The sequence below is a fragment of the Pomacea canaliculata genome, linkage group LG2 (assembly GCF_003073045.1).
Source record: "Pomacea canaliculata isolate SZHN2017 linkage group LG2, ASM307304v1, whole genome shotgun sequence".
In the NCBI taxonomy this organism is placed as follows: Eukaryota; Metazoa; Mollusca; class Gastropoda; order Architaenioglossa; family Ampullariidae; genus Pomacea; species Pomacea canaliculata.
This window is the reverse complement of record NC_037591.1, coordinates 19,290,865-19,310,663: the sequence shown is the minus strand read 5'-3', so window position 1 is coordinate 19,310,663 and position 19,799 is coordinate 19,290,865. Positions and strand designations below refer to the sequence as shown.

Genomic DNA, 19,799 nt, shown 5'->3' with positions numbered 1-19,799 from the left:
ATTGCAGCAAAAGAAGTATGCTTATATTAATGTTCATGTTGTGATTTGTTTATCAAAGGTAATTACATGTTCGGGAAAAATCTTGGCAACCTACACTTTAATGGGGGTTTCAAAAATGGTGGTGACCATCTTTATTTTAATCCCAGAGGGCCATTTAAACATGGAAAATGTGCTTATTTGCTGTGAATGAAAAATTCTAGCTACAAAATAAGTTCTAGTTACAAGATAAACAATATGAGCAAGTGACACAATATTTTTTTTTTAAAAAGCAACTACATCTAGACCATTCTTGTGCATGCAGCACCACACACAACAGACAGTTTATCTGTGAGCAGCTGGACTGCAGATAGCAAAGGTGTTTCAGATGTCTATTGCTTCTACATATGGGCCTAGCATAATATTTACCAAACTAAACAAATTCATCTGCTAGTACACATTCAGGTATTGACAAAATATGGGAAGCTTTTCTATTGATCACAAAAAGAAAGAAAATCCCTCTGCTTGATACCACTTATCTTACGATGGCTACTTGAATGAATGCAGGTGGTACTCTTCTAACAATAGGAAACCAAGAAGAGGCACACTTTTCCAAAGTAATTGACTTGTGGTTGTTGAAGATTTCAGCTCAGTATGATCAACACATGATTTTAACAAACTGGGACTTACTGTACCTCAGATAGTACTGTTTTTAGTGGTATTAGGTAAGCAAAGTATATAGTTGAAGTTACTGTCACAAAATGCTTGAGAAGGAATCAAAAAAATTGTGCATTATTGCTGTGTGTGTAGTGCTTATTTTAGAAGTGAATAACTGATGCTAAAGGTATTTTTCTTTAATTTCTTTCCAGCAAAGGAAAAAAATAATGTCATGGTTCCTGGTTTTTAGATAACAAGATCTGATGACCTATGTAGGGTCAAGGGTCTGGGTCAAGGAATGTTGTATAAACTGACAAGGTTATAGATTCCATGTTACAGAAAAAGATAGCCCATAATGACAAAGCATTACTTTGCCATCATTTTCTAAATAAAAAGTCTGCTTCCCTTTATTGAATTATGAAAGACCCTGTTACTAGTGATACATGGATGCTGGTAAGGATGCAGCAGAAAAGAACTTGTCAAAGATGAGACAATCACACCAATACACTCACGTTGTCCACACACATTTATTCAGTAACAAGACCTGTCAGTGGGCTTCTCTTTTGTTTACTTTTTATTCTCATGTGTCCCTTCCTGCTTTGTTCCTTTTTCCCAAAACTATCCTTCCCCCAACAGGTCACAAGATGCAAAAAAAAAACAAACACCACTGGTCATAATACAAAATATAACAGGTGTTACCAAACAAGAAGTAAACAGATGCAGACAGATGTCTGAACACAGCCATAATCCTTTGATCGCAGCTTTCCCCAGTTGCTTAATAACTTCGACATGCTATTAAAAATATTCCCGATTCCTTCAGATTACTCTTAAGACTTCGCTTTCTTTAATGAAATGACTAAAACTGTCATTGTCAATTTTCATTTTTCATTATGAAAAAAAGGAATTGTTTTATGTAGACACTTGAGAGAACTGAAAGAAAATGGAAACTCACCACTCAGTAAAAAGCAGTCATATTTCACTACTTGAAAATAGATCTCCCAAAAAAGCAAGCACGTCTGCTGTTGGTAGGCAGAAGAACAGACTTTGCCTTGAAAACCCCTATTTACATCTATGTTCAGATCAATCAAAGCAGACCAACACTTATTAGAGGTTCTGCACATAACAGATTTTACCGTTCTATGCTGCAACAGCTGTTGGGACAAGGCAGCTAATGAATTGACAGGGAAATACTCTTGGTAAATTTCAATGTTTTAATCAGTTGTGGATCTGATCCATTACTGCTAGCAGTATATAGCTCATGAGTTTAGCCAGGAAAAAGTCATTAGTTTTAGTCAGTTGTGGAATTTGCACATTGCATTTAAATAACAGTACACTGTAGTTTTCTTGAATTGACTAAAGTTTGTCTCTGCAGGTACCATACATATCAGTGGAGTCCTAGTACATTTCACTTAAGAAAAACAGAAAAGTCAACATCTGTTGAATATAACTACATTTGATAATCTTTCCATTTGTAAAATAAGAAATAATCTTATATCGATCAATCAGTTTTTATTGTCTGTACCAGGCATAATCCAGGATACATTTTTCTTTTGCTCACAAAATAATTTGTACATGTGAACATAATGTATATATATATAAACATACACATCCACATAACGACATTTAATACGCACACACACACACCTATTCCCCTCTCACACATACACTTGAACTTCATCCAATGCCTCAGTGTCTGTCATCTCCGGAAAACATCCTATCGAGGATCAATGAGGCACCATTTATCTTTCAAACATGATTGGTGATGAAAGCGAACCATGAACATTTGTGGCTTCATTGCAAAGAAATGTTCCTGAACTAGATGATGTAATTTTCCAAAAAAGGTCATATGGCAGCCTATGAGTCCTTGTGCCTTTTATTCAGGATGGTGATTGCTACTGACACAAAGGACCTCTAGTAGAGAGTTTTCTGCGCACATGGCACTCTGTAGCGCCTGCCCAAGGGCAACAGCTGAAAGTTGGGAGGGCTTGTTCGGTCTGAAATGATGTTATATGCTCTCTTTCTGATTGCATGAAGTTACAAGTCAGAAAGTGGCAGCTGTGGTGTACCAATAACTTTATTTGCCTGGTGGATGACTCTAGCCAGCCTTGTTTTGTCTTTGACATGGAATTGAGCATACCAGGTGGTGATGTTAAATATGAGGATGCTTTCAACAAGGGACCTGTAAACATTTTCCAGTACCCCAGAGCTGACGTTGAAGCTGCGGAGTTTCCTCAAAAGGTGTAGCCTTTGCTGGGCCTTTTGTACACTTTGTGTGTGTAATCATTAAAGGAGAGCCTTCTATCACTGTACCAAAGTACTTAAACGTAGCAGCCCTCTGTACCTGCTGTCCTTTGATTTGGATTGGTGGGGAAAGATGGAGTAGTGCCATCTTTTCCATTATGTGCTCTCCCAAAGGCATTCTCCTCCGTTTTTGCAACATTCAGCTCCAGAAAACTGCGGTCAAACCAGTCCTCCAGTTCCCGCACAAAGAGCAGGTACTGTGACAGGGACTTTAAGACATGATACAAGAGCAGTGTCATCTGTCTACTTAACAAGTTTGAGAATAGCACTGTTAATGGTGATCTCATTTCTGTATACAGAGAATAGGATTGGGGAAAGCACACATCCCTGAGGAGTACTCATGTTGAGAATCTGCTTGTTGACAGAATCATTCCATTCGTTGACATATTCATCTCTTCAGACAAGCCTGACCTTACAGTACCTGTTGGTGGAATGCTGAGACACACCCTCTGTGGTTGGCCCTTCAAGAATGATCTTATCCATAGAACTAGATTGGTGTTTACATCCAGGTCTAGTAGGTGCTTTACAAGAAGGTTTGGCTGGACCGTGTTAAAGGTGCTGGGAAAATCCATGAACAGGACGCAAACATAGGTGCCAGAGGCATCCATGTACTGTAGGATAGCATCTAAAAGAGTGACATCAGATTGTTGATGTGCCGTAAACGAGGGTCACTGTGAGAGTCAAGATAAAGCTGGAGAAGTCTGGTTAAGACACTACCTAGCTTGACTAGCACACTCTTTGGATACCATGCCTCTCATGTTATCAGGTCCAGGGGCTTCATGAGGGTTAAAATGAGAGAATTTTGATGACATTAGACTGACAGTGGCTGCCATCAGTGAAGAGCAGACATTATCTACTTCCGCGGTTCTCAAACGGTGGGGTGTGCCAAGGGGGGAACGAAGGTGGTCATTTTTTAAGTTTCTTATACCGGTATTAGTGAAATTAGCTTACATTGTTGGCTAAGGGGGGCGTGTTATTATTTGACTGTTATTGTATAACTTCATATCATCTGATTTTTATGATAATATTTTAATATTATTAAAACAGGTTAACTGGAAAATAATGTCTATTTCATTTTTATCTCCCCTTTAGGAATAGAGTAGTCCGGTGTAACAACTGTTATTGCCTGTCACCAATACAGTGAAGGATGGCTGTCCTGGGTTCAGCTCTCTTGGGCATGCTGTTCTTTCTCTGCATGTGATATCTGTTTACAGAGCTGGCCTTGCTATGGTATAGCCTTAGCTGCTGGCTCAGCGTAAAACACAATTCCCTTCCCCCTTTAGGAATAGAAGGCATTGCTTTACAAGTAATGGGTTAGCATTAGCAACTTTATAGATTTCATGTTGTTTTAAAATATTGTACACTTTTCTACCAAAATGTACACATTGCTGCTGCAGTGTATTTTACTACAATATATTTCCTTGTATCTTATGTTTACACTATGTTGATAACCAGTTAAATCTGCTAGAGATCTACTCTTGTATGTACTATTTTATGGAAGGATTATTTAGTTTAAGGAAGGGGATTCTGATCAATGCTATGTATATAACAGATGGGAAGCATTTAAATGCTTGGTCTTTTAAGGGAGGTAAAAGTTCTTGAGAACTTTTTGTAGACAGCAAAAATCGCTTGGTCTTAGATGTGTTATATTTCCATGAAGGCTGAATAGTCTTAAACTATTTTAATGCAGAGTACAGTGCAGTATTTAAAAAAAAAAATTAAAAGGTTACTAGAATTGGATGTGATTATTTCCAGAAATTCGTGGCTTTGACCAAGTCTATTCCTCCAGTGGAGAAAATGAATTTGGTACAGTTGCCTAGATTGTTGTTTGACTTCATATATAGTTGACTAGATTCTTTTGTTCATTTGTTTTTATCTTTAACTGGTGTTACACATAACTCACATTGAGAAAATGTGTCTTGATACAGTTGAAGTTAGTTGTTTTCTTTCAGTTCCACATCAAGTTACTTTTAAACATGTATGTGGTACACAGACGCTAGAGATTGCTATGCTTTTTAACTGATTGAATTCACTTTGATTGCTGGTAGAATACAGTGCAAAAAGGAAAAATACCGCTGTCAAACTGTAGACTATCTTTCTGTTTAAGATTATTTAAATATTTTTAGACTTTCTTCTGCTGTTAGGAAAAAAATCTCGATTGTTTAAGGAGCTGCACATAAGATAAGAAAAACAAAATTGTTGTTAGACTCTCAGCTTTTTCAATAAAGCATGTCAGATCAGTTGTTATAGTAGATCATCTGGATTTTTTTTTAAGGTCCATGTACATATGGACAATATTTATTTCAGTTTAAAATATTTTAATATATTATTGATTAGATATCATCATCTCCATTTCTTTGTTGCGGTTTTATAATATATTTTTTTTTTTATTTTTTGAAAAGGGTGAGTGGTATAGATAACAACCTTAAACGCTTTCATGATTGTGAGATTGTGATTATTTTAACTGTTGTATGTATGTTTCAGTGTGGTGGAAAAAATATACGATTTGTTGTGATGAACAATCTGCTGCCCTCAACAGTAAAGCTACATGAAAAGTATGATCTAAAGGGCTCAACATATAAGAGAAAGGCTTCTAAACATGAAAGAGCTAAGTCTGTTCCCACACGGAAGGACCTAGACTTTTTGGAACTTCATTCTGAGGGACTTATGCTTGAGCGTGATACATATGAAGCTCTTATCAAGACACTTCAACGTGACTGCAGGGTCAGTGATACCTTTTCTAATATATGCATTTAATTTTTTTTCTTACTATTTTTATTGCTACATAGTTTTTGATTTCTTTTGTGTGATGCACAGATGTGGATATATATACACACACACAGAATAAAAATATTTGAAAGATATTTCCTTAAAGGCATGATATTCATTATTTTCATGCATTATTATAGTTATCAATCACTTGCTGTTTTTTTAAAATCTGAAATCAAGCGAAGAATGAACTTTGAAATACTGTTGTATGGCTAGTTTTGATTTTAAATGATTGTACCCAGTTAAGAATACAGGCTTCTGTTTATGTGTATTAAAGAGTTAGACATTTTATGTGACTAATGCTTTTTAGATTTTTAAAATAGATTACTAAAATAAAGAATTGTTGCACTTATGTTGTTTATACAGAAACTATTGCATTTAGTTTGTTTTTTTTTTTTTTCAACTGTGAACTGTAGCATATGATTTTGTGTATAGGTGTTGGAGAGTTTCAAAATCATGGACTTCAGCCTTCTTGTTGGGGTCTACAATCTTGATCAAGCAGCCAAGGAAAAGGCAAGGAAAAACAGACTTTCAGCTCATTGGGATGTCATAAAATTTACTTCTTTTCAAGGCATATGAACAATAAACTAATGATAAAGCAGAAAAATTAAAATGAAATTTTCTAGCTCTTCAAAATAATGATTATTGTAATTTTATAAAATTTCCAGAAATCAGTTTTTTCTAAGTGAATTGATCCTGACACAGCACATGCACACACACTAAAGGTATATAAAACGAACTTTACAAGAAGTGTTTTGTGCAGAGGATTACACAGAATATGTGACCACCAGTCTGATTAGTTCTTTAGGCAGAGTTTTGCATCAAAGAGGGTGCACAGCATTTGCCAATGATTCATGCACTTGTGTTTGATATGGTTGGAGGTATAGATTATGATTTGGAATTATTTTTTCACTTAATGCCAGTTGAACAAGAGACAGAACATTTTTGCTACATACAAGAGTTGAACGAATTCTTTATATTTTCTTTCAAATATGTTCCCCGAATAAGAGAAAATGGCAAACAAAAATATTGATGTCTGGCAGGGGTGAGTCACCAAAATTTGGGAGAAAAGAGGCAACTTGCTCTTGGAAGAAAATTTCATCTATTGACAGAATTTTCTCAGAGCTATGATGTAGACTGCCACTGGAGATTTGGATGCTTTTCATTATCCAACCTTCATGTAAAAACAGCAGCAGCAGTTAGGTCACTAAAGATTCCAGAAGTCACCAGGAAATGATAAAATCTTAGTGTGATGCATTGCGCTGCATCCTGACGTAGATCTGCAACAAAGTAAGAAAAACAGGTATTTGCCTACACAATTGATATTGTCTTAATGCTCCCTCCCTTCTCCCCTCAGACCTACCCCCCTCAAAAAAATCCTCTAAAACTGCGTCAAAACTCTCACACTATTAGCCTTATGAGTAACAGAAAACCTCTGTTGAAAATCGTACTGAACAGCCTGAAACCACCAACTTGAAAGATTATGTTAGAAGAACAGGTTTCAGAGCAATCTACAGCACTACCCAGATCTTGTCAGAGACACAAGTAGCACAGATACAACTATGTCCAAAAATTTTCTTTTAGAAAGTAAAACACAGAGATCTGCTTGTGAGCTTGTTGAACCTTTGTGCTGAGCCCCCCCCCCCCAAATTTGTCTTTGTTACCTCTTTCTCAGTTTAAGTTAACAATAACAACAAAACATATCTAAGCAAAATGAGAAGTTAGCTCTTAATATTCAAGACACCAGTAATCTCCCTTGCAACCCTCAATCTTGCATTTTAGATTTAAGACATAATTAACACAACGACATCACATAATCTAAACAAGAATCAACAAGCTTCATAAAATTGACATTATAAATATGCAACAAAACACATGCTAAGCTGAGCCCAGAAATTTGGGGAAAGTGCCCACCTATGTAGTAGGGTTTTTATTGCCTTCCTGCATAGGAAGCAATTTGTAAAAATTTTTATTTAGATTTTTGAATGATCTCTGACTGCAGGAAAGCTACATGCAATGTCCACATTGGGGGGCAAGACAGATCAGTAACACCACTACCATTTTATATTGGGGTTCTTGCCTTGACAAAGGCTGGTAGACTTACTGCCTGTCTGGGCCAGAACATAATTTAAATTGTTTAATTTTAAAGTTCTTCACTTTCAGCATTCTCAAGAAATGTCTCGGTGATTAAAAACCATAAAAATACAGTGCAGTTGTTAGTAAAACTTTCATGATAGCAGCCCATTAAAAATTTATCATGCATTTCTCAGAATGATTGATTTGATTTTGCATGGTTGTGGGTATTAAGAGATATGTTCACTGATGTTTATAGAAGTTTTCCAAGACTTTCTGGGCTACAGATAGACTCTTTCTTACAACTACTTTTTATAGGTATATGGGTTTCTTGTTTACAGAGCAAATCACAAGCTCAGTCTGCAAGCAGTGAAACAAGTACAGGTGGTCCAGATCCAACATTCAATTCAAGTGATGCAAAGCCCGTTAGAGGTAAGAGTTGAAAGTGTTCTCAGTCTGTTGACTTCTTTATCATCTATATTAGTAACAAAATTATATATATATATAAATATTCCTGTATGTCCATTTTAAGGCTGAACCCCTTCCAGTTTGTCTTTGGTACTAAGGACATTTTACTATAATACATATTTTTCTCTATGTCCGACCCTCCAGCTGGTTTGTCAGCTATCCTTTTTAGCTGGTCATTTGTTTTCTTTCATTTGACTAAATTTTTTTCCCCCATTGAAGACTAATGTGCACAGTATCTTAACAACTAAACACAGCAGTTCGTACAAGTGTGCACATTATATTCATTAATTTTCACTCCAAAAATTGGTGAGCAAAATAAAAAAAAATTGAAATCTAGTCATTTAACTTGGCAAACCATTTTTTGAGTTTTATTGTTTAATACCAATTTTACATATGCTAATAAAGATAAGAAAAAAGATGAACTTTTTTCCTACAGGAATGTCGTTATCAAGAGGAAAGTCTTTTAAAACAAGAATTGGACAGTATTCAACACCTATGGAATCCATACAAGCCAATTCAGACATAGCAGACAAACTGGATGACGAAGATGTTCCGTGAGTCTTAAATTACTTAATTTTTGTCCACTTCTGTCATTGATGCAAATAACTGCATTTCTGACCATTACACATAAATAGAACACATTGACAATGCAAACTTTAAACCACCAACCAACCCTTCACTTGCCAGCATTCCTATGGGGGAGGTAAAAGAGGTTCCATCTCTAATGTGCACCATCCCCAGGTTAATAAAGGCATTCCATGTTGAAAGACATCAGCCAGAGCCTAATACCCACATGTTCATGACCAAAGTGAGTCCTCTATTTGAAGTTTATTGGTTGTGGTCAGAAAGACATGATAGACACTAGTATGTCTTATTTTGCCTGATAATACTAACTTCTGTTGCCATATTACGTTGGTTTTCACCTGGATAAACAGAGATCATTCCATCCCGTGTCCTCCATGGCAGAGGTAAGGTATGTTGTTGTTGACCTCAGAATCAAAATACATGCCAGAATCCATAGCACTTGGGGCACCACATGCACAGTGGCAGTGAAAGAACACCACTTCCAGTGAGGCAAAAAAGCAGTCCCCTCAAGCCAGAAAGGTACCTGTGGTACAGTCTACAAATTATAGGAAAATTAGAGAGGAGTAACACTCCTGGAATTGGCCAGCTATAACAATCTGATGCTGGACACCTCTATAAAAGACACCATAACCAGATTGATTATGTCATGGTACAGGCATGCTTCTCTCTATCTAATGCATTGGTAAAACATGACTTTTTCCAGGAGCAGACATTGGATACAACCAGCTATCTGTGGATGACCTTCCACTTCTGTTTGAAAAAAGCTAGCTAACATTTACAGGGCTTAAATTCAGTCTGAAGCAGCTAGAGATTCATAAATAAATGAAAGACATCTAGATATTGATTGGGGTTAATGATTGAACCACTTACCATGCTTGGTGCCATAGTCAACACAGACAGATTCACCCTTTAATCAGCCCTGAAAGTGAAATCCAGCTGATAAACTAAATCTGACAAGAAAAAGGAGCTGAAAAAGTATATGAAGTGCAAGCACAAGACGGTGGTGAATTGCCATCATTCTTAAGAAATCATGTAACTGTTCTGACTTGGACAATAGAAAACAGCTTTATTGTTGCTGCACCTCGATGAGGTCACCAAAACCCAAGTTGCATAATGGTCTTCCAGCAGTGGAGTGAAGTGTGGTGGTCAAAGAGGGCATCTTATGTTTGTTAAAGATATTAAATAGTCCAGAGACCCTTGACAAAGATCCACTATGGTCTGAAATTACTATCCATGGTGGATAATGAGGAGCACCTTTGTTTTCTTTTGTTCTTGTACAGCACCATGATGGTTTCGATCAGACCATCTTCTGTATTGAATCTTTTCATACCATACCACAGCCCTTCTTTCATTCTGTCTAGTGCCTTTTAAAAGTCTGTTGGCTGGGGCAGCAGTCTTCTGTTTTGCTAGAAGTTCTTTGTTAGCAATTCCTAACTGATGATCATGAGGAAGCTGAAGATTATCCATGGCTTATTATCCTGATAATTAAGCTACTGTGGCACAAAGGTTTCCTTGATTTTTTTTTTCTTTTTTTAGTGCCCTCAAAATATTAAAATGAAGGATAAGATCCCCTAAATGCTTTGAAATTCTAGCAAATGATAGCAGGGGCGTTTTCCAAGGCCATAAGTTTACGATTCATATTTAAACTAAGGTTTGCTTTACTTATAGAGGTGTTTTATTTTTTAGCATGCCTACTGTGGCAGAACTTAAAAAAGGCTATTATTTGCTTTCATTTGTTTGAGAATAACAGTGTTAGCATAAAATCTCCTCAGTCTTCCATTTCCCTTAAAAAAAAAAATAGAAAACTTGCTGTGGTTTACTTCACAAGCTTCAGTGTACACACTGACCATTAACATCTTAGGAATGATATTTTATGTTATTTGAGGAAATGAAAGTACAAAATAGTAACCATAGAATTTTTTTATTACAAGGAAAAAAGTGAATCCTATCAGTGCCCACAGATGATTTTTTCCAGTCTTTTTTATGTTCATAATTGGTTATTTTCAGACCAGGTGGAATCCCAGCTAAAAATATCAGAGGAGAGAGGCTACTACTGTATCTTGGTATCATTGATATATTGCAGTCTTATCGTCTGAAGAAGAGACTAGAACACACCATGAAGGCAATGGTGATAGATGGGGTGAGTCACTTTTTTTCAGTGGTTGAATGCAGAAAAGGCATGGAGGTGGCCCCAAATCACATCATCACAGCCATATTTTAAAATATACTTCTTTATTCAACAAATTACTTATGCAAAAAAGTCATAATAGAAAACTACCTTGTCAATAAGTCACATTGGAGAGTTAGTCATAAAAAAGATGATGGTTTTATGATGAAATATGTCTGTGAAAAATTTGTGGGCTGTATCAAAGAGGGGGTCACAATATGGAAGGTCTTAAAGTGGAGGTTTTACTGTATCCTAATTATGTCAAAACTGATTCAGACTTGAAATCTGACAGTTAAGGTTAGATGTCTTGCTATATGAAGATGATTTTGTTCTCTGCATCTAGGACAGATCTCTACCATGTCTTGAACGCCATCTTCAGTGTGCATTAACAGGGTGCAAAAGTGGGTGAAAAAATAGCTACAACAAAGTCAGTAGGCATCCACTTATGTAAACTGGATGTTTCCAAAAGCTATGTCCAAGGCATGATACTGAAAGTGGTCCAGAAAAGGACATTTCTAGGGGGCATCTTTTGCTGTAAAATATCCTTCCATGCATCTAGTCCCCTCTGCCTTTCTTATCTCAATGCTTTGGATGTTCTTCAGGTACTCGGCCACGATAGCTGACAAGCTTACTACATGGTCTCACTTTATCATATACTGGTCTGCTGCAAGCCAGACTATGGTTCCATCGTTTCTGGCTCTGCTTGAGATTCCTATCTCAAACTTCTTGATCCCATTTACCTTCATGGGTTTTACATCTGTCTTTGTGCCTTTTGCACCACTCCTCTATAAAATTAATACAGTGGTACCTCGACATACGAGTGCCCTGACATACGAGTGTTTTGAGAAACGAGCCGCCGAGTGAGCGATATTTTGCTTCGAGATAAGAGCAAGATTTGAGATACGAGGAATCGCACACTACACCGCTGCACACGACCCCAACATGCGGGGCGGATGTTGGGGTCGTGTGCAGCGTCTAACAGTTTCTCCCACCTCAGACTAGACGTCAGTCTGTGTGCTTGTTTCCCTCGTTTTCGAAGCATTTTTGATAAGTTGGATTCGCGTTTTTTTGCTTTTTGTACATTTACAAAACATTATCACATTTATTTTTATAACGATGGGTCCGAAGAAGAAGATGATGTCTATTGAATTAAAGCGCGAAATCGTAGAAAAAACATGAGCAAGGTGTGCGAGTAATTGACTTGGCGATGATTACGGGTGTAGCACATCAATGATATGTTCTGAGCTTAAACAGGAGTTGATAAAGGGTACAACGCCAGCTAAGGGCGTTACAATAATTTCTAAGCTCCGGACTTCTCTCCATGAAAAGATGGAGAAACTATTGACTGTGTGGGTGACAGAGAAGCAGCTTCAAGGAGGAACCTTAACACAAAGCATCATGTGTGAGAAGGCACGAGCGATTTACGGTGATTTGCTGAAGCAGATCCCACACACTTCCACAAACGAAGAATTTAATATGTTTTTATAGAATATGTATTTGTTATTCATAAATAAATGTTTCTTCTTGTAAATACACTTTTTCTTATTCAAAAACACTTAACAAAAACAACTGAGGTGGTGCTTTGGAAGCTGGAACGGATTAATGGCATTTCAATGAATTTCAATGGGGAAAATTGCTTTGAGATACGAGCAATTTGACATACGAGCAAGGTTACGGAACGAATTAAACTCGTATGTCGAGGTACCACTGTATACAGATAAACCACAACTTTCTCTTTGTTGTCAAAACTTTATGCTATCCCATGTCTGTCATTTAAAAGCTGACCCTGGAAATCTTGTCCACTGTGCTCTTTTTCATCCTTGGCATGCTGCCCTGTATGCCATTCATGCCACAGAGCCATAACAATTATCCTTTCAGGTTGTGCCTCATCAACTGGATATCCAACAGGTAGAGCCTCCCACTCTCCTGCCAGCTCCACCTTGGATTCTTTCTGTTCCTGAGACTCATCTTAACCTTACAACTTTAAAAAAAAAAATGTGACACCAGTGATATCTTTCTCCAACACCTCCAGAAAGTTATTTCTATCCTGGTTTCTGTTTTCTCTTTTTAAGGACAGCTCCAAAGTTCCACATTGTGGACCTGTAGCTGTGACAGCAGTTCTGTCCTGTTTGCAGCAACAAGCATCTTCAACCCATCTTGCAGATGGATGCCCATCTTCTCTTGTCCCAACTTCATTTGACTTTACTACCTTGTACCATGACATGTTTACTGATCTTATTAATCATTTCAGGTTCTGTATCTGCTCTCCAAGCTCTTCGTTCCTGTTCTTTTGACCACTCATGGTTCAGCTCCATAACAATCTTTGTTGCAACATGCTGGCATCCCAGGCAATGTTTAATCAAACTGGGCTTCCAAGATCGCTTGCCAACCTTGTGGTCAGTTGTAATCACTAGTGGCATCTGGCTATAAATCTATTCTCATGGCCTTAATTAAGCCCCTGTGGCAACACTTCTAAGATACTCTAGGCCAGAATAAATTGCATGGCATCCTGAATTGCTTAGCTTGAACTTTGTAGGATCAGTACCATTCGTCATTACCTCACCACTGATGCAACTAAAGCTTTAATCTTTGTCTTTGCGCTATCAAAGATGGACTATTTTAATTTCTCTTTTAGCTGGAATTCCTAAGTATCTTCTTGATTGACTTCAAAGGATCCAGAATAGGGCTGCTCGTCTTATCTGCAGACCATCTAGATATGAACATATTTCACCTATCATTCGCTGTCTTTGCTGGCTGTCAGTTATGGACTGTATAGCCTATTAACTTCCAACTTTGACTTGCTCTGCTATTTATGACACTTGTCCTCAGCACCTCTTCGAACTCACTCCCATCTTTATGCCTGCATGACTTCTTCGCTCATCTTCTGACACTAGGCTTCTGCAAATCCCACCAACTAAGACAAAGACATATGGACAGAGATCTTTCTTCTACCAAGCCCCCATCAGCTTGTAATGGATTACCCATCAGCCTTCGACACTCTGATTATTTTACCACCTTCAAGTCCAAACTTAAGGGGCATCTTTTCAGAACAATGGCTTCACTGTGACGCTGTCCTGACCTTAAGCATGCATGTTTCTGTAAATCTTTTGTGTATGAGTGATTGTATATTGTAGAAGTGCACAAGTCTGTTATATGTGAATATGGGTGCATGGTTGTTGATGATTTAGTCTACATATGATTTATGTAAAGCGCTCCGAGCAAATTTTGTGAAAGGCACTGTACAAATCCTTATTATTAAACTTACATGCTAAAAATCTGATTTAATTTATATGCTTGCAGGATACAATTTCAGTTCATCGACCAAGTTTCTATGCTCAGCGCTTCATGAGTTTCATGGCAACACAGGTCTTCAAAAAAGTTCCCACAGGTACAATGCTTAACATATGTACTGTTTTATAAGCTTTTGTCATTCATCCTAGGCAATGTTTAAGCAGAGCAGACAACCAATCTTCTGGTCTATCACCTGGTTCTTTGCTGATGCAGATGTCTTAGGCTGTAAGTCTGTCCTTACAATCTGTGTTTATTCCCTTTGGTAGAAGCACAGAGACTTGCCGAGCAGGAATAATTTAATGCCATCTTTCTGTGTCTTTCTGACTGCCTGTCTTTTGAATGTCTTGTTTGATGTGAAGATTTCATTTACTAGCTAGACCAATAAATGGTATTCTGCCATTCCTACCTTACCATCTTTCCCTGCCATCTAGATTGATGAAAGGAGGTAGATTAACTAGGTATATATATATTCTGTGAACACCTTTCTTATAGTAGAGGACTCTCCATCGTCTCCATGGTATTAAGGACAACTGATAGCGAAGTACAGTTTGTTTTCGTGTTGAGTGCGTATTTAACTGTTTTTACCTTAATGAAGTCTTTTGTCAGTTGCTTCCTGTGTGACTTGTGTACATCTCAAAATTATGTAAAATAATTAAGTAAAGTATCTTAACTATCTAAGGATAGTTTTAAAAAAAACTTTATGAGTATTTGACTATGTAATTCTCAACTAAAATTAAAACAATCTTTTCTATTTACAGCCTTGAAGCATTCTCCTTCAAAGAAAAAGGGAGCATCTGCACGAACAAGAACACAGACCTTGACAGATGATGGTGGTATGCAGCTAACAAAGATTCCTGATAAGGAAAAGACTTTACGCACAATAAGTTTTTCGGATGAGCAAGGTGATATCCCAACTTTTTTTTTCTCTGTCTTCATTTCTTTCCTAAAATAAAAAAACAAAACAAAACAAAAAACAGCCCATTTCATTACTACCTAACAGTAAAAAAAAAAGTTCTTACCCAAAATTGTGTGGTAAGATTCTTTTTAAAATTGTAAGATTCTATCAAAAATAAATAAGAACAAGTGGGAAGTTTATGAGACTAATGGGTGCTTTCATTTAACAGTGTTTGCAACTGGGAGAATAGGGGAGGGGAGTGAAATGATTTTAGGAGACATGAATATGCCCCCTCCACTTCAAGAAAGAAACTGGTTCTTGCATAAACACACATAACTCCAATCAAGCTTGTAGCAAAGGAAAATGAGAAGAGTGCAATAAAAGAAGTTCATCAGCAAAAAAGTGAAAGAACAGTATTTGCCAGACAGTTGCAAGGCTTCAAATGTAAAGAGAGTCTTGTGTCAGCTGTTATTACTAATTTGGCACTCAGTAATTGTTTATCATGTTATGTTCAGCCACTGTTATCCCCTTGTGAATGCAAGCTCAAAATTCTAAACAGTGGGGCCTGAGAAGGAAAAAGAGAGTTTTGCCATGTTTCCTATTTGACGTGTGGCAGAGAGAGGAGAGCAGCACAAGCAGATCAAAGAGACCAACTCAGGTTGTGAGGCATGAGTATGTTTTGCTGTGAAGACAGTGGTAGAACTAGAATTCTGTAATTTTATAAACAATGCAAGCTTAAAGTGGCAGCCTCTGAAGTTTGAAGGAGTGTAACATCATCTGCACTTCACCTCTAGAAGATAATATGAGTGGCTTTATTTCAGAGCCCTTTGAATTTTGTCCTTGAGGCAGTCAGGGAGACCAATGAGCAAAGAATGCAGTAATTCAGCTGGGACAACACATGAGCTTCTTGTTGGCAGAAACTGACAGAAAGGATTGGACATGACTGATCCTTTTTTGGATGAGGTCTATTCAGCATCTCTTCGAAGTACTCCATCCAGCGGTCTCTTTGCTCTGCATCATTTGTTATGGTCTTGCCGTTTTTGTCTTTCACTGGCTTGTTTGAGTTTACGCTCTTGCCTGACAGAGTTCGTGTTATTTCATATAATCTCTTCATGTTTCCCTGTGTGGCTGCTGTCTCTGCTTCCTCTGTTAGTTCATGGGTGAAGCGTCTTCTGTCCTCCCTTGCCGACCTCTTCACTTGGCGATTGGCTTCCCAGTATTTCGCTCTGAGACCTTCTTTCTCTTGCTGGTCTTGGCACTGGTTGAGCTTCTGTTTTCAGTCCTTTCTTGATTCAATCTTTTGCCCAGGTCTCTTGGGTTATCCATTCCTTATGTTTTTCTTTCCCTCTTTCCTAGAACATCTGTACAGGGTTGACTTCCAAATTCTTTTGAGTGTTGACCAGTGTTCTTCCACAGATTCTTCGCCAATCCTGAAAGGGCCTCGTACTTATTCTTAATTTCACAGTTATAAATTTCCCGTGTCTCCTTGTTCTTGAAGTACTGGGTATTGAACTTGAGATGTGGTCTGCCTGCTGTATCAATGAAGGACTTCAGCTTGATCTTGAAGACTGCTATTAGAAGTGGTGGTCTGAAGCAGCATCTGCTCCTCTTCTCACTCTGACATCTTGGAGACTCCTTCTCCACCTTCGACCAACTGTTATATGGTCAATCTGGTTTTCCGTTTGGCCATCTGGGGAAGTCCACGTTGTTTTGTGTAATATTCTTGTGTGGGAATACAGTGCCACCAATGACATGGTCGTTGAAAGCGCAGAAGTCTATGAAGAGCTCCCCGTTTTCATTGCAGGTGCCGACGCCATGTCTTCCCATGATGAGCTCTCTGTTGGTGTTGTCATCTCCACTTTGGCATTTAGGTCTCCCATGATAATCTTCAGATCTCTTTCTTGGTGTGCGGTCAAGAAGAGACTGCAGGGAGTTATAGAATCTTCTTTTTCCTCTTCGTTCTGCGGCATTCGTTGGTGCATAGCACTGGATGATGGTAGTCTTCCTTCCTTAGCATTGAATCTTGCAGACATGAGCCGTGGTGAAACTGGCTCCCAGGCCCTCAGCGCCTTTTGTTTGCCTCTGTTGACATCAACAGTGCTACTCCCTGGGAATGGTCCGTGGTCCAGGTCTTTGTGGCCAGAGTAAATGATGGTTTCCCCTGATGTTAGTCTGGCCTGCCCACTTCCATTCCATCTGGTTTCACATAACCCGAGGACCGTGATATTGTATCTTCTCATTTCCCTCGCTACTTGAGCTGATTTGCCACTTTCATAAAGGGTTCTGATATTCCAGTCCCTATCCTGGTTTTTTGCCTTGTCGTCAGAAGATGAGTCGGCATGCTGGCTTCCCTAGGGCTTTCACCAGCCTGCGTCATGAGCTCTTCTGGAGAGGAATCTTCCTGACCAGGCCCCTGTTGCGATATTGTTGCAGTTTCTGTAACAGTTGATGTTTTACTTGAATGGGTTGTTAACCCATAGCAAAACCCCCAACCTGGAGGGCCAGGGTGCAACATTTTAGTCCGGCCTCTACCCTGACAGACCTGTTCGGCTTGGTTGGACCTGCCAGGAGCACAAGGCTCCCGCCGACATAGCTCTGTGGGTCGTTGAGGCACACAAGCCACCACACCACTACAAGGTAAGTTGCACCAGTTGGTGGTGGTGCACCAGTTGGTGGTGGCACCAGTTGGTGGTGGTGACATACCACCAGCAACTGAACAACTTCACGTCAACACCAGCCCTCCCACTAAGACAGAAATCATCAAAGCTATCAAAAGCATGAAAAATGGCAAAGCAGCAGGCCCGGACGGCATACCTCCAGAAGCATTAAAGGCAGACCCAGAAACAACAGCAACAATTTTACAGCCCCTCCTACACAAGATCTGGGAACAAGAGCTAATCCCAGCAGACTGGAAATTAGGCCACCTGGTCAAACTTCCAAAGAAAGGAGACCTGTCCCAGTGCAACAACTGGCGGGGAATCATGCTGCTGTCCATCCCCAGCAAAGTCCTGACAAGGATAAATACTAGAGAGACTGAAGAAGGCACTAGACATGAGAATGAGACCAGAACAAGCAGGGTTTCGCCAAGACAAATCATGCACTGACCATATTGCAACCCTTCGTATCATCATTAGAACAGTCCATCGAATGGCAATCCTCCCTTTATATAACCTTTGTGGACTTTGAGAAGGCCTTCGACAGTGTAGACAGGGACGTCATCTGGAGACTGATGAACCACTATGGTATTCCGCCTAAATTCATAAACATCGTCCAGGGATTGTATGAAGACTCATCCTGCCAAGTTATCCATAATGGCAAACTCACTAAACCTTTTGTAATGAAGACTGGTGTAAGACAGGGTTGCATACTATCACCGACAATCTTCCTGATGGTCATAGACTGGGTTATGCGTCAGACGACCCAAGACAACAACACCGGTATCCAGTGGACCTTCACTAAACAGCTAGAAGACCTGACTTTGCAGATGACATTAGTCTCCTATCTCATCGGCAGCAGCATGCACAAACCAAACTGAGCAAGCTAGCAGAGGAAGCAGAAAAGACCGGCTTAAAGATCAACAAAAAGAAGACCGAAGTGATGAAATTCAACAACAAGCAGGAACTTCCAATTCAACTTCAAGGAGAGAACATCCTAGAAACAGACCGCTCACATATCTGGGAGCATCGTCAGCAAGGATGGTGGAGCGGACGAAGACATCAGAAGCCGCATAAACAAGGCCAGGCATGCTTTCAACAGTCTGCGCCCCATCTGAAACTCCCGAGCATTATCCCTACGCAACAAGACCCGCATATTTAACACCAATGTGAAGGCAGTCCTACTGTATGGCTCTGAAACTTGGAGAGTGACAAACACCATCAACAACAAGCTCCAGACCTTCACCAACCGATGCCTTCGCCATATTTTGAGAATAAGATGGCCTGAGAGGATCTCAAACAGCAGCCTGTGGGAAAGAACTAACCAGAATGCCACTAGTCAAGACATCAAAAAGCGCAAGTGGGGCTGGATAGGACACACCCTGCGCAAACCGGCCGACACCATTGCCAGGCAGGCACTTGACTGGAACCCGCAGGGAAGAGAAAAGTTGGAGGCCAAAACAGACTTGGAGAAGATCAGTAGAGAGCGAGGCAAAGGCTGCCGGAACCACATGGGCCCAACTGAGGGGGGCTGCTCAAAACCGGGTTCGCTGGCGAGGTGTTGTTGCGGCCCTATGCTCCTTGAGGAGTAACAAGGAATGATGATGATGATGATCCTTTTTTAGCTCAAGGAAAGTGAACTGTATTGATGTGTAACTGTAGGGATTCTAAAGATAATGAAGCATCGATGATGATACCAGTGCTCTGGATGGAAAGAGAGATGTTCATCCCAGTATAAGTTACAGAGTATGGCATGTTTGCAGAGGTTTTTGTCAATTTTGTCGTTATTAATTTTCAGTTGATGGAAATCCAGACTCACGAAGTCTGCTTTGTGCTGGTGCTTAGAAGTGAGACCAGATGCTAGCTGCTGTGCATCATCAGCATACATGTGATACTGCTGGCTCAAATGGCAAATGGTGAAACCAAGGGGTTGTGTGTGAATAAAAGAGGCTTAGGAACATAG

The 19,799-nt window shown here is 39.1% G+C and overlaps 1 protein-coding gene across 9 annotated transcripts in view; it reads left to right on the top strand.

Annotated features, from left to right (window-relative positions):
- Positions 1-19,799, top strand: part of LOC112556925 (phosphatidylinositol 4-phosphate 5-kinase type-1 alpha-like) — a 66,424-nt gene that overhangs the window by 13,550 nt on the left and 33,075 nt on the right. For all 9 annotated transcript variants that reach the window (XM_025226385.1, XM_025226388.1, XM_025226384.1 and 6 more), the window contains exons 8-14: positions 5,419-5,658; positions 6,139-6,216; positions 8,118-8,208; positions 8,681-8,798; positions 10,837-10,969; positions 14,297-14,384; positions 15,046-15,189. In XM_025226385.1, coding sequence (XP_025082170.1) covers positions 5,419-5,658; positions 6,139-6,216; positions 8,118-8,208; positions 8,681-8,798; positions 10,837-10,969; positions 14,297-14,384; positions 15,046-15,189 — 892 coding nt within the window. The remainder of the gene's footprint in view (positions 1-5,418; positions 5,659-6,138; positions 6,217-8,117; positions 8,209-8,680; positions 8,799-10,836; positions 10,970-14,296; positions 14,385-15,045; positions 15,190-19,799) is intronic.